The sequence below is a fragment of the Caretta caretta genome, chromosome 2, assembly GCF_965140235.1.
Source record: "Caretta caretta isolate rCarCar2 chromosome 2, rCarCar1.hap1, whole genome shotgun sequence".
NCBI classification, from domain to species: Eukaryota; Metazoa; Chordata; order Testudines; family Cheloniidae; genus Caretta; species Caretta caretta.
In genome coordinates, this window is record NC_134207.1 from 155,384,740 (window position 1) to 155,400,733 (window position 15,994).

General features: G+C 43.1%; 1 protein-coding gene across 3 annotated transcripts in view; it reads right to left on the bottom strand.

The window, feature by feature from the left end:
* Positions 1–15,994, bottom strand: part of INVS (inversin) — a 221,014-nt gene that overhangs the window by 183,258 nt on the left and 21,762 nt on the right. For all 3 annotated transcript variants that reach the window (XM_048839416.2, XM_048839415.2, XM_048839414.2), the window contains exon 3: positions 10,140–10,306. In XM_048839416.2, coding sequence (XP_048695373.1) covers positions 10,140–10,306 — 167 coding nt within the window. The remainder of the gene's footprint in view (positions 1–10,139; positions 10,307–15,994) is intronic.

Here is a 15,994-nt window from a genome sequence, read left to right on the forward strand (position 1 = left end):
GATAAAGCTACTCTGAAAAGGCTAAGGGACTGCTCTTCTACGAGAGAGAGAGAGAGAGAGGGGTTGTTCCAACGCCACCATGGACGGTAAGAAGGAACTGGAGGGGGTTGGGCCGGCAGGGGTATATATGCACGGCGCAGTGGCGCCACTCGGGGGGGCCGCTAAGGGAAAATGTTTCTGATGCTCGTGCACGCAGCACACACACCTAATGTGGAATGGATATAAACAAGCACTCAAAGAAGAATGGTTGTTTAGAGGGAAGGCTTTGAGCCTGGGCAACTGCTTCAAGCCAGCAGCCTTATAAAAAAGCAAACAGTTGCAAATTGAGTGAGCAGCAAACAGAGGGAGTTTGCCTGGGAGTTCGCCCTGGGGGAGTTCCCACAGAGTTTTTTGCCTTTCAGGCTTCTGTGAGCAGTAAATACAACATCTGAAGAGGCTCCTAGAAAGAAGCCAATATAGATAGTGAGCGATCAGCTGTTGTGACCTGCACAGGATGTGCCATGTTTGTCTTTCTCCCAGAGGATAGAAGCAACTTCGTCTTTACAAAGTGCAAGCTGGTCTCCATACTGGAAGAGAAGGTTAAAGGACGTATCAACCCTGCGCTGCATCAGAGAAAATGAAGACTTTCTGGATAGAAGTCAGTGTTTGGTACTGCAGGCACAGCATGCTGAAGAATCAGAGAGGACAGCGGAGAATGGGGAAGAAAATTGGCAGCATGTGACTTCCAGAAGAAGAAAGAGGAGAACCCATGTACCCCCAATGCAGACAGAGGTAAGAAACCATTTTCAGGCTCTCTGTATAGCTACTACGGTGGAGAATGGTTTGGAAGAGTCATCCGAGGGAAGGAGACCCCATCGACCGGAAGGCAAGGGATGCATTGTCCTAGGGATGGGGGTTCCATGACCACCACTCCCAAAAGGAGGAGACGGGTGGTGGTGGTCAGGGACTCCCTCCTAAGGGGGACAGAGTAATCCATCTGCCGTCCAGGCCAGGAAACTCAAGAAGTGTGCTGCTTGCCTGGAGCTAAAATTCAGGATGTAATGGAGTGTCTGCTGAGACTGATCAAGCCCTTGGACCACTACCCCTTCTTTCTTCTCCATGGGGGCACCAATGATACTGCCAAGAATGATCTTGAGCAGGTCATTACAGACTATGTGGCTCTGGGAAGAAGGATAAAGGAGTTTGAGGCGCAAGTCATGTTCTCATCCATCCTCCCTGTTGAAGGAAAATGCCCAGGTAGGGACCATCGAATTGTGGAGGTAAATGTGTGGTTGCGTAGGTGGTGTTGGAGAAAGGGCTTTGGATTCTTCAACCATGCGATGCTGTTCCAGGAAGAAGGATTGCTAGGAAGAGATGGGATCCACCTAACGAAGAGAGGGAAGAGCATCTTCGCAGGCAGGCTTGCTAACCTAGTGAGAAGGGCTTTAAATTAGCTTTGCATGGGGATGGAGACCTAAGCCTGCAGGTAAATGGGGAAGTGGGATACCAGGAGGAAACACAAGGAAGAGGGTGCAACAGGGGAGGCCTCCTGATTAATACTCAGAAAGTAGGGCAATCGGCTAGTTATCTTAGGTGCCTGTACATGAACACAAGAAGCCTAGGAAACAAGCAGGAAGAATTGGAAGTCCTGGCACAGTCAAGGAACTATGATGTGATTGGAATAACAGAGACTTGGTGGGGTAACTCACATGACTGGAGCACTGTCATGGATGCGTATAAACTGTTGAGGAAGGGCAGGCGGAAGAAAAAGGTGGGGGAGTTGCACTGTATGTCAGACAGCAGTATGATTGCTCAGAGCTCCAGTATGAAACTGGAGAAAAGCCTTTTGGGTGTCTTTGGGTTAAGTTTAGAGGCAAGAGCAACAAGGGTGATGTCATGGTGGGCATCTGCTGTAGACCACCAGACCAGAAGGATGAGGTAGACAAGGCTTTCTTTGGACAACTAACAGAAATTTCCATATCACAGGCCCTGGTTCTCATGGGGGACTTCAATCACCCTGAAATCTGCTGGGAGAGCAATACAGCAGTGCACAGACAATCCAGGAAGTTTTTGGAGAGTGTTGGGGACAACTTCCTGGTGCAAGTGCTGGAGGAACCAACTAGGGGCCATGCTCCTCTTGACCTACTGCTCACAAACAGGGAAGAATTGGTAGGAGAAGTAGAACTGGGTGGCAACCTGGGCAGCAGTGACCATGAGATGCTCGAGTTCAGGATCCTGACAAAAGCAAGAAAGGAGAGCAGCAGAATATGGACCCTGAACTTCCGAAAAGCAGACTTTGACTCCCTCAGGGAACTAATGGGCACGATCCTCTGGGAGGTTAATATGAGGGGGAAAAGGAGTCCAGGAGAGCTGGCTGTATTTTAAAGAAGCTTTACTGAGGACGCAGGAACATAGCATCCTGATGTGCAGAAATAGCAAATATGGCAGGCAACCAGCTTGGCTTAACAGAGAAATCTTGTGTGATCTTAAACACAAAAAGGAAACTTACAAGTGGAAACTTGGACAGATGACTAGGGAGGTGTATAAAAATATTGCTTGAAGAGGCAGGGGTGTAATCAGGAAGGCCAAAGCACAACTGGAGTTGCAGCTAGAAAGGGATGTGAAGGGTAACAAGAAGGGTTTCTACAGGTATGTTAGCAACAAGAGGAAGGTCAGGGAAAGTGTGGGTCCCTTACTGAATGGGGGAGGCAACCTACTGACAGATGATGTGGAAAAAGCTGAAGTACTCAATGCTTTTTTTCCCCTCGGTCTTCACAGACAAGGTCAGCTCCCAGACTGCTGCACTGGGCAGCACAGTATGGGGAGGAGATGAGCAGCCCTCAGTGGTGAAAGAACTAGTTAAGGACTGTTTAGGAAAGCTGGACATGCACAAGTCCATAGGTCCAGATCTAATGCATCCAAGGGTGCTGAGGGAATTGGCTGATGTGATTGCAGAGCCATTGGACATTATCTTTGAAAATTCGTGGTGATCAGCGGAGGTCCCGGACGACTGGAAAAAGGCAAATATAGTGCCCATCTTTAAAAAAGGGAAGAAGGAGAATCCGGGGAACTGCAGAGGGTCAGCCTCACCTCAGTCCCTGGAAAAATCATGGATTCCTTGAGGACCTGCTCCATTTTGAAGCACTTCAAGGAGAGGAAGGTGATCAAGAACAGTCAACGTGGATTCACCAAAGGAAAGTCATGCCTGACCAACCTGATTGCCTTCTATGATGAGATAACTGGCTCTGTGGATATGGGGAAAGTGGTGGACGATATATACCTTGAGTTTAGCAAAGCTTTTACGGTCTCCCACAGTATTCTTGCCAGCAAGTTAAAGTAGTGTGGATTGGATGAATGGACTATAAGGTGGAAAGAAAGCTGGTTAGATCGTCAGGCTCAACAGGTAGTGATCAACTGCTTGATGTCTAGTTGGCAGCTGGTATCAAGCGGAGTGCCCCAGGGGTCGGGCCTGGGGTTGGTTTTGTTCAACGTCTTTATTAATAATCAGGATGATGGGATAGATTGCACCCTCAGCAAGTCTGCGGATGACACTAAGCTGGGGGTAGGGAGGAAAGGTAGATATGCTGGAGGGTAGGGATAGGGTCCACAGTGACCTAGACAAATTGGAGGACTGGGCCCAAAAGAAATCTGATGAGGTTCAACAAGGACAAATGCAGAGTCCTGCACTTAGGATGGAACAATCCCATACACTGCTACAGGCTGGGGATCAACTGGCTAAGCAGCAGTTCTGCAGAAAAGGACCTGGGGATTACAATGGATGAGAAGCTAGATATCAGTGAAGAAGGCTAACGGCATATTGGGCTGCACTAGTAGGTGCATTGCCAGCAGACTGAGGGAAGTGATTATTCCTCTCTATTTGGCACTGGTGAGGCCACATCTGGAGTATTGAGTCCAGTTTTGGGGCCCCCACCACGAAAGGATGTGGACAAATTGGAGAGAGTCCAGTGGAGGGCAATGAAAATGATTAGGGGACTGGGACACATGACTTATGAGGAAAGGCTGAGGGAACTGGGCTTATTTAGTCTGCAGAAGAGAAAAGTGAGGGGGGATTTGATAGCAACCTTCAACTACCTGAAGGGGAGGTTCTAAAGAAGATGGAGCTCGGCTGTTCTCAGTGGTGGCAGATGACAGAACAAGGAGCAATGATCTCAAGTTGCTGTGGGGAAGGTCTAGGTTAGATATTAGGAAAAACTATTTCACTAGGAGGGTAGTGAAGCACTGGAATGGGTTACCTAGGGAGGTAGTGGAATCTCCATCCTTAGAGGCTTTTAAGGCCTAGCTTGACAAAGCCCTGGCTGGGATGATTTAGTTGGTGTTGGTCCTGCTTTGAGCAGGGGCTTGGACTAGATGACCACCTGAGGTCTCTTCCAACCCTAATCTTCTATGATTTTACACCCTGCCAAAAAGAGCCATTGTTTATTTCCACACTAAAACTAGTGAACTCTAACTTTCCACCATGAGGAATTGGGTACCATTTGGTTTATTTTTTTCTGTTGAGAACAAAAGGAGCTGTCCATGTCTTAACTATTTTTGTGCGTCTAATTGTGAAAGGTCATTCGATACCTAGGACTGGTTGGTGCCATTTGATTTCTCAAAAAGTTCTTGACAGGTCTTACTACATGCTCACAAGAACTCAGAAAATAAAAAGTGATACAGAGTCCTTAATGAATTAAGAGGGTGCTTTCCTAATTTCATGTTAAGAATGGCCATACTGGGTCAGACCAAAGGTCCATCTAGCCCAGTGTCCTGTCTTCTGACAGTGGCCAATGCCAGATGCCCCAGAGGGAATGAACAGAACAAGTAATCATCAAGTGATCCATCCCCTATCGCCCATTCCCAGCTTCTGGCGAACAGAGGCTAAACACACCATCCCTGCCCATCCTAAGAGCCACTGATGAGCCTATCCTCCACAAACTTATCTAGTTCTTTTTTGAACCGTTATAGTCTTAGCATTCACAACATACTCTGGCAAAGAGTTCCACAGACTGTGTGCATTGTGTGACAAAATACTTCCTTTTGTGTGTTTTAAACCTGCTGCCTATTAATTTGATTTGGGGACCCCTAGTTCTGGTGTTATGAGAAGGAGTAAATAACACTTAGAATCATAGAATATTAGGGTTGGAAGACACCTCAGGAGGTCATCTAGTCCAATCCCCTGCTCAAAGCAGGACCAACACCAACTAGAAAGTTCCTTATTTACTTTCTCCACACCAGTCATGATTTTATAGACCTCTATCGTATCTCCCCGCCCTTAGTTCTCTCTTTTCCAAGCTGAAAAGTCCCAGGCTTGTTAATCTCTCCTCAAATGAAGCCACTCCATATCCCAATAATTTTTTTTGCCCTTTTCTGAACCTTTTCCAAGTCCAATATATCTTTTTTGAGATGGGGCGACCACATCTGCATGCAGTATTTAAGATGTGGTCATACATGTGGTCATGGATTTATACAGCGGCAATATGATATTTTCTACGTTATTATCTCTCCCTTTCTTAATGATTCCCAACATTCTGTTCACTTTTTTGACTGCTGCTGCACATTGAGTGGATGTTTACAGAGAGCTATCCACGATGACCCAAAGATCTCTTTCTTGAGTGTTAACAACTAATTTAGATGCCATCTAAATTATTATTTATGTTTTCCAATGTGCATTACTTTGCATTTATCAACATTGAATTTCATCTGCCATTTTGTTGCCCAGTCACCCCATTTTGTGAGATCCTTTTGTAGCTCTTCACAGTCTGCTTGGGACTTAACTATCTTGGGTAGCTTTGTATCATCTGCAAATTTTGCCACCTCACTGTTTAGCCCTTTTTCCAGATAATTTCTGAATATGTTGAACAGGACTGGTCCCAGTACAGACCCTTAGGGGACACCACTATTTACTGCTCTCCATTCTGAAAACTGACCCTTTGTTTCCTATCTTTTAACCAGTTACCAATCCATGAGAGGACCTTTCTTTTTATCCTATGACAGCTTACTTTGCATGTTGTTAATTCACACAATTTTATTTTGAATCTCACATTTGTTGGTGACTTTCTTAAAACCCCAGCTCTTCTGGTCAGAGGATTATGAGAGAAACTCACCTTTTGTTTTGAGAGAGAAAAAAGTTTTCTTGCTTTTTTGCTCAAACATGAAGGTTAGAAACTATGAACCCTAAAAGCTCAAAAGCCAGAAGACAAATACAAAGAACCCAAAATATATTTTTAAAATCTCATGATTTAAGCCCATCTCAATAGTTTTGAGGTGTGGCATGCTTTATTTATTTATTTTTAACCCTTAGGGTTCAAAAATAATAAATCGCACATGAGGTCCTGTTAATTTGAAAGATTTTATTTTGGAACAAAGTTATAAATGCCACACTGAGCATGCACAGGACCTCATTTTCATTAAGATTTAGAGTGAACTGCTCAAATACCAATAAGGAAGCATGTGCAAGAAAGAGCAGTGAGGCAAAAAGGCCAGTTTGGTTTCCGCCTTCACGGGTGAAACTGAGGAAAAGCAGAAGTGAAAGGTCCCTTTACGTATGTTACCTCTGCCGTATATGTTGTATGTTGGATAACAGTTTGCTGTTAAATGAATTTACTATTTAAAGCAAAAAAAGAAAAAAATCTAGTTGTAATGCAACATTAAAGGTGCAAGATCAAGAGTCAAAACTTCCTGGAACTAAAGTTGCTCTGAATGTTAACTTTGCATATGTTGCATATTTTGTTATATGCCTGAGCGACAGAGAAACAGTTTAAGGTTTATATTCAACAAAGGAAGGAGGAATGGAAAATATATTACGTATATGCAATCTTCACCTTATATAATGAAACTTGTAACAAACAACAACTCAAGAAACTAATAAGTAGTCTTAATAAAGGTGGCTGAGAACTTTGTGTGAAGCTAAAGAGAATTCTATACAAGATTAAATCTCAATGGAAATGAAAAATGTTCTTGTTTATAAAATTCTTAAAACATAAATGATCTGAAATACTTAATAAAATTAAGTTTTTAATGTATGAAAAGTTCGCTTGTAGCTAAAACATTCATTTGTCTGCCAGTTACATACACAAAATAAAGAATGGACTGCACTGGTGATTCAATGTAACATTTTACAGCAATATATATATCTATGCAAAGAACAGAGTCTCTCATACATAACTGTATGTTTTCAGAATGTATGCCTTGGGAGCAATGGGTCAACTAGACTCCTAGAAAAGAGTAGTACTATATCTAAAACCAATTGTGGGTAGAACTCTAGTCACCTTGGAGAGGTGATCACTTACTAAAGGTAATCCAACATAGTAAAATATTTCAGGATATCTTTATATGGTCACTTGAGGAATTTAGACACGTAAGGGTAACCTTTCAGACAACATTTATCAAGCAACAATTTTTACTGTATATTGTGTGTAGCTGAAGGAACTTTTGGGTGCAATTAACACTACTTTTAAAGGTTTCAGAGTAACAGCCGTGTTAGTCTGTATTCGCAAAAAGAAAAGGAGTATTTGTGGCACCTTAGAGACTAACCAATTTATTTGAGCATAAGCTTTCGTGAGCTACAGCTCACTTCATCGGATGCACACTGTGGAAAGTGACTGTAGCTCACAAAAGCTTATGCTCAAATAAATTGGTTAGTCTCTAAGGTGCCACAAGTACTCCTTTTCTTTTTACTACTTTTAAAGGAAACAAATAAAAGAGAATTACAGAAGACCATCTTACACAGTTTACTTGGTTTTTAGCATTTCCCAGTGAAACTTGTACGCAATTTGACTTGGCAAATGAACAATTATTTCCTAATGCTGTTTGGGATCCACTAACGGACCTCTAAGTCCATTGAAAGACCCACTGACTTCAATGGACATCTGACTGGGTACTGGGGTCTGCTCTAGCAGATCCTGAAGCAGGAATATGGCCGTAACCAGTTGCACATGAATAAATGTTAAATCAAAACATTTCTCTTTTCAAACCAAGCACAGACACTAGTCCTCAGTAAGGATTCTGACCATCAAATATTTCACAGTTCAAACTTCACCCCATTTCATTATAGCTCCGTCTAAAACAAAAATGTGTGTGTGTATACATATATGTATACACACACACACATATACACACATACATACACTCACACACAAAATTAAATATTTTGGAAAATTATGAACAGGTGAAAACAAAGTAGTATAAATTACATGGTTTAACACACAGCTGAGCGAACATGGCTGAACTGACCTTAACTTTTGAACAATTAAATCCTCAACCATAACTATGAATTAAAAAATTAAAAGAAAAAAAAAATCATTAATTTCAATATACAATTGCCATGATCTGTCCTCACTGCAACTCCTTTAAAACAGCGCTGTCCTTTCCTGACTGGCTCTGTAGCTCCGCTCCACCAGCTATGCCTCTTCATACCCTTTGCCATGCAGTCACTTCCCTGTAGAACAACCTACAATTCCTCTCCAAGCCTAGTTGTTGCCGAAGCCCTTGCTACCTAAGCGCTGTCTCACCAGCTGATCTCACCCACCTGCTTGGTTACCCATTACTTTGGATACTCCTCCCAATCCTAAATACTCTTCATACATATTGTTCCCCTCATGACTAAATTATATTTATTGTTGCCACCTGTGATGGATATATCATACATAAATAGCAGGGCTGTCAAGCGATTAAAAAAAATAATCGTGATTAATCGCACTGTTAAAGAATAATAGAATGCCATTTATTTAAATATTTTTGGATGTTTTCTACATTTTCAAATATATGGATTTTAATGACAAGCCAGAATACAAAGTGTACAGTGCTCACTTTATAATATTATTTTTGATTATAAATATTTGCACAGTAAAAAACAAAATAATATTTTTCAATTCAACTAATACAAATAATGTAGTGCAATCTCTTTATCTTGAAAGATGAACTTACAAATGTAGAATTATGTACAAAAATATAACTGCACTCAAAAATAAAACAATGTAAAACTTTAGAGCCTACAAATCCTCTGGAATGGTGGTCGAAGCATGAAGGGGCAAATGAATGTTTAGCTTATCTGGCACATAAATACCTTGCAATGCCACCTACAAAAGTGCTATGCAAATGCCTGTTCTCACTTTCAGATGACACTGTAAATAAGACGCGAGCAGCACTATCTCCCATAAATGTAAAAAAACTTGTTTGTCTTAGCGATTGGCTGAACAAGAAGTAGGACTGAGTGGACTTGTAGGCTCGAAAGTTTTACATTGTTTTGTTTTTTTGAGTACAGTTATGTAACAAAAAAAATCTATATTTGTAAGTTGCACTTTCACAATAGATTGCACTTCAGTACTTGTATGAGGAACTGAAAAATACTATTTCTTTATTTTTACAGTGCAAATATTTGTAATAAAATAATACAAAGTGAGCATTGTACACTTTGTATTTTGTATTGTAATTGAAATCAATATATTTGAAATGTAGAAAAACATCCAAAAATATTTAATAAATTTCAATTGGTATTCTATTGTTTAAAAGTGTGATGAAAAGTGCGATTAATCACAATTAATTTTTTTAATAACGATTTTTTTTTAGTTAATTGCATGAGTTAACTGCAATTAATCGATAGCCTTAATAAATAGGAAACAAACTGATATAACTGAAGAAGGCACAACAGATATGTAATGAATTTCCTAATACAGTACCTAAATTTCACTTCACGTACTTTAGCTTTTAAGAAATTCTCAGAGTTGCTGCTGGCACTGATAGTTAGTTAAGGCACAGTCCTGCAGCCATTCAAGTCAATGACAATACTCCAATATGTATCACTGAATGTAGGAGCAAGCTTACAGAGTCAGAACTTCATCGTTCTGAAATGGACAAGAATTGCTTTCCCTAGAAGGGAACAGTTATTAGAGCAAAGGGTCACTAGACTAGTGGCAAATGAAGTCAACCCTATGTTTAAATCACAAAAAATAGAGAGAATAAAGAGATTAACTGTTGCACAAGCCAAATTCCTAGTAACATTTTCCAAAATACCAACATTTATAGCATGATGGCCTAGAGAACAGTAGAGTCCTTTGAAAATACTGGGCATCATTTACTTAGTTATTTAAGAGTTTCTTAAACTGAATGCCAGTGGCAACATTAGCAGCGCATTAGGTATTAGAGCATTTTTATTTGATTACCTTTTGTGCAGCAAGGTGGAGAGCAGTTCTCTGGCTATGATCAGCTTTATTAATACCTACTCCTGCCTTCAGCAAGGCCTCAGCACAATCTAACCTGTCAGCCAACACACAGTACATGAGTGGAGTCCTCCCAAACTGGTCTTCTTTATTTTTCAGCTCAGGGTTTCCTATAATTATACAAAAGATGATTACTAAAGTTTGCATCACTAAAGCTTAATTAAAGGTAAAATGTAACTATCCATTTGAGAAAGCATGTAATCTGTACAGACAAAACAATCTTTAGTCATAAGTTGCTGCCTCAACAGTAAGTGTTTTAATAGGTTAAAGAGGTACTCACAATTATGAAGGCTACTGTAAAAACAGATCAGTCCCTACTTTTTTTATCCCATCCCATAATAAGGAACAGAAGGAGAAACTGAATGAAACTGGATTTTAACATCAATATTATCATCTATTTCACTGCTCCTCATTTTAGCATAAACAATCAGCTCACATGCTTATCCATCTCTTTTGGATGCAAATACTGGCACAGGATGAGCGAGTCAGCTGGTTGCTGCCAAGAGATGTTGGGATGGGAAACTTGAAGTTCAAGCCCTTCTAAAAAATTCAGATCGCTTCCTTTCCACCCACAATAGGGAGGGAATGAAGATGCATCCCCACAGTGCCAAAAGTCTTAACTGCTTCCTGGGTGTCAAAAACAGAAACCAACCCCCTCCTTCCTGGGTATCAAATGCCCCAAGTATCCTTTACTAAGCTGTCTAAATTGAGCTCCCACCTGACAACTTCTACAATGTAGTTCTGTATCATCAGTATAAAAATCTGCAACACATTAGAAATAGAACATTTGGGAGCAGGATAAAATAAATCATATTTAATATAAAAATAAACCCCCATGGAATACTATACTGATTATATCATGCAATTTCATAACTCCCCCTGTGCTCAGAGCCACAATCCACTGAAAGTTAATATGGCCATGCAGGGGATTCCTTCCTCCCCCTTAATCATTTGTGCAGCTGCCTGGCAGAAGAACATAACTAGCCCATAATACATATTCAGTCATTCTTGTTTCAGTTTGCAGCATCCTGGGACTACCAATCCCAAACATTCAAAAAACATGAATTGCCCCCCCCCAATATAACAGAATTAGTTTTAAAACCATGATATATTTCTATAAAAAAATAAACGATTGGTTATTTTTATTTGCCCTCTGGTTTCTAAGACTTTAAGATTCACGTTTTCAAGTTTTCTCTGCAATCACGAGGGCTAGAAACTTATTTTTTGTAAATGAAAACTAAGATGCTAATATAATCACGACTCCAGAAGCTGGGGCTTTAAGAAAAGAATTAAACCCCATCAGACTCTAGACCAGGGGTGGACAAACCTTGGCTCAGGAGCCGCATGTGGCTCTTTTACAGTTGAAGTGCGGCTCACAGAGCCTGCTACGCCCCCACTTTCCCCCAATTCTCCACCTAACAGACTGGAGCGGGGAGCTAGAGGCTTCTGCCAGAGACGACTCGTGCTTGCTGAGAGTGGGGGGATAATTTAAAGGTTTGGCTCCCTCCATCAAGAGCTTGAGTCTTGTTCCCCCCAGGCATGCTCCCCCTTACCCTCAGCAGCCCCTCCCTGCAGCTCCCAGGTGTTAGCTCTGCACAGAGGGGCAGCGGCAAACAGCCGGGAGCTGCAGGGAAGGGCTGAAGCTTTCGCTCCACAGGGAGAAGCAGCAGCAAAAGCAGCAGCTCTCCCTATAGCTCCCAGCCCTTTGCTGATGCCTCTCCCCAGGGCTGAATGCAGTCCCCAGCTTGCTGGCTCCAGTAGCTGCTGTGCAGGGAGGGGGCTCTGTAGCACCATGTGACTGAAAGCAGGGCCAGCAAACTCTAGGAAAAATCTGGGAGATGTGGGAGAGGGGGGTATGCGACCCCAAATGCTCCCCCAAGCGTTGCCTCTGACTTCTGTCTAGCAGGGACCTGTTGGGGCTCGAAGCTTCAGCAGGAGAGGGGCTGAAACCCTGAGCTCTCAAAATTTTGAAGATTGTCATATATGGCTTTAGCCACCTCTACTGTAGACAAAATTGCAACAACTGCCACAATGCTTCCAGTCTTCATATTTTACAATTTGTCTTGTCACTGCTGTTAGACAGACATAACTACTGGGTATACTGGCAAGGTCCAATGAGAAGGCCCTGACATGCTACTGGATAGAGGTACATAGAGTCTTCATGGCATTTTGAAACTTTCTTTGGGAAAGAACAGACATTGTAGTGTACCTGTAAACACATCCATACACTTTCCACTCCTAGAGATTCTTGTACAAGTCATATACCAGCCTCTCTAGGTCTCTTCTTAACTGTGCCAAGGACAGGGGTTTTCCCCCCATCATGTCTTCAAGTTAGAAATATCCACATGGCTGCCATAGGGACAACTTTTCCCAGCCAGTCCCGCTCTTCCAAATTTAGGAAGTAGCTGGTTGAAACCACAAAGCACTAGCTCAATCCCTCACCTCTGAAAGGAGGGGAATACCAGACCACCCCGGTTATGGAAATCTACCCTTGGACACTAAAGCCAGGGTCAACAGCATGGGCTTCTTTATGAGTCCCATCCAGCTTGCTCTAGACCCCTTCCTTCACTCTCATTGGTCCCATCATCTGTCTCCTAGGTATTTTTTAAAGGCAAACCTGGAATGGAGTGCTAGGAAGATTCCCCTCACAAATCAAACAGCCTATTCACCTGGTACATATTGTGACAGGGTATACCGGACCCTCTGAGGCCCCCTGACACACCCCGTTCCAGAAAAGGGCAGTGGAGAGGGTCCTTCAAGCTGCCTAGAGTGGCAGTGTGGGACACAGCCAATCAGAGCCCAAGAGGTCAGTATAAGAAGAGATGCAAGGCCAGAGTAAGGCCAGTTCCTTGCTGGAGATGGAGGAGCATGGATGGTGTATGGCTGGCTGAGGGAGCTGCAGGAAGCCGGAGAGGGATAGGGAATGGGAACGAGCGCTGGTTGCTGGGCCTCCAGTAGGACAAGGCCCTGAGGTAAGGCTGAAGAGGGCACAGGGCTGTGGGGAAGCAGCCCAGGGAATTAAAGCAGCAGCATGACTTAGATAAAAGGACACAGTAGGTAGTTTCTATCTACAGGGTTGCTGGGCTGGTACCTGGAGTAGTGGATGGGGCCAGATCTCTCCCTTCCCCCTCATTAGCCACTGGGGGAAGTGGCCTGGACATTGAAGCACCCCAGAGGGGGAACTGAATTATAGTGGCCCAACTGGAGAGCTGCAGCCAGAAAGGCCCTAAAAGTCTGAAGACATAGTCTCCAGGGAGGGAGCCCTGGGGCACCGTTCTATCCCAGAGCAGAGACAACTTAAGGGAGACAGAGAGAGAGCACTGAGAGAGACTACTGTTGGACTTGTACCCTGGAAGGGGTTTTGCTTGTCTCTCAGAGACAGACTGTGTGTGACTTGGCCAGAGGGCTGAGTCACAAAGACCCACCACAGACAGAGTGAGTGTGCAGGAGCCTGCACTCAGCCAAGTGGGTGCTTGTGAGAGGTGAGTGCGCCCTGTTACATGTATAAAAATTAAACTTCTTTTTGAATCCCCCTCTTTTTCTCCCTTCAGGGCAACCAAGCACAATGTCAGACTTTGTACAGGCATGATTCAGCACCATAGCAAAAGATTATTTATTGCTCCATTTAGTCCATTGCCTCACCCTTGTGCTCTACTTTATTGCCTACTGAGAACATATGATTTGATATGAAGTAGTTATTTACAGACTCAAAGTAATGGTAACTAACCAGAGTACTTAGTTAACTCCTGGTATTTACCTTGTTTGTGATAGACAAGAGACCACAAAATGCAATGCCATCTGCTGTGGAATTACCTCCTGCAGTTCTCTGTCCTCTCTATTCTTGGACACTCTGTCAGAGTTTCCAGTAAGTCTGAGAGCCTCCTAATTAGAGCTGGAGAACTAATTGATTTTTTGGTTCACTGGCAGGTTTAAAAAAAAGATGGGGGTGGAGGGGAAATTCGGTTCAACCTGAACCAAAAAGAGAGGTTACCTACCTAGTACAATAACTGGAATTCTTCAAGATGTTGTCTCTCTATGGGTGCTCCACATCAGGTGGTGTGCATACCCATGCAGTCTTGATTGGAGATCTCTGTGAGTAGCAGCCACACCTGTGCCCTACACAGCCTTGTACTCCAGTACAAGGGTGCATAGAGAGTGATGGACCCACTGCAGTTCCAGTTCCTTCTCAACCATGAAGACCAGAGACAAGGACTCCAAAGGAGAGGGGAAGTGGATCAACCACAGAGGCAAAACAGCTACTCTAGCAACTATACAAGCTAAGTAACCTCTCCTTCTTCTTTGAGTTATTGTCCCAATGGGTGCTCCCAATAAGATTCCCAAACAGTACCCTCAATTACAGAGGAGGATATTGAGAAGATAGATTCAGTAGAGCATAGAACAGCTTCACCAAAGGCCACATCAGCCTTAGTCCATACATGATAGTGTAGTGCTGGGAAAATGTGTGCAAAGAGCTGGAAATGAAGTCCTGGAAATGGGTGCCCCAACCTAGAAGGTAGGTCTCTGTGGTGGTAATCTTTGTAGGAAAAGGATGTGAAAAGGGAACTCCCACACAGTACTTTCAATGATCTTTCCACTGGTTTAGGGAGCAGTTTAGGGTGGCAATACCTCCAAGGTATTGCCACCAGTTTGAGCGTTTGTGCTTGCTAGGGGATGTAGAAAGAACTGAGTCAGCCTTGCATGTAGTGTTACTGATGTACAGGCTCCCACGTGGTCTAGGAGCAAAAGGTCAGCTCTTGCCGTTGGTTGAGGATTCTGTTGTAGTGTGGAAATAAGGCTGGACACTATAGCAAATTCATCCATGGACAGGTACGCTCTGGCAGACATGGAGTCCAGTATGGCTCGGATGAAGTCTATTAGTTGTAGAGGAGTGAGCAGACTTTTCTCACATTGAGTCAGGGGCCCAGAGAGTAGAAGAGGAACAAGTGCCTTATTTGCTTCCAAATGCACCTCAAGAAAGAAGCAATCCTTGAGGAGCCAGTCATCAAGATGGGGGAAGAAAATTATTCCCATCTGACAAAGATTGGCTGCAATGGCTGATAGGACCTTTGTGAAGACACTTGGGGCAGCTGAAAAGCCAAAGGGCAGGACATGGTCCTGATAATGGTCCTTGCCAATGATGAATCATAGGAAGCACCTGGGGGAAGTTCCATGAAAGTACGCATCCTGGAGGCAGAGGCAATGAACCACTCACCCGGACCCAAATATGGAATTATCGGTACCATGGTTACCATCCTAAACTGCTCAGTGAGGACAAAGGTGTTTAAAGCCTTGAGATCAAAAATCGGCCTCTACCTTTTTTTTTCTTGGGAACCCAGAAGTACCTGGAGTAGAATCCTTTCCTGATGGAAATCCATTGGAATGGGTTTGATCACCCCAGAAGCAGAAGAGCTTGTATCATCTGTCATAAGAGACCCTTGTGAGAAGACTCCCTGAAAAAAGGATGGGGATGGTATGGGAAGGAGCTGAACTGGACAGCCCAATGAAACTCTCTCTTGGATTCATCTCTCTGAGATAATGAGCTCCCAGGAAGTACAAAATGAGAGGAAGTCCTCATAAAGGAGTGGGCTGGTACAGCAAAGGTTCCAGAAAAGGGATGATTCACAATGCTCAACCGATAGGTCAAAACAATTGCTTAGAGGAAGTTGCCTACTGAGATCATACTGTAAAGGATGGCCCCTGATTAGGAAATCTGGACCTCTTTCTGGAGGTTTGGCAGTGAACTGGGAGAGGCAATTGAGCTATCTGTGGCTTACAGTATTTATTCTTTGTCACAGGTG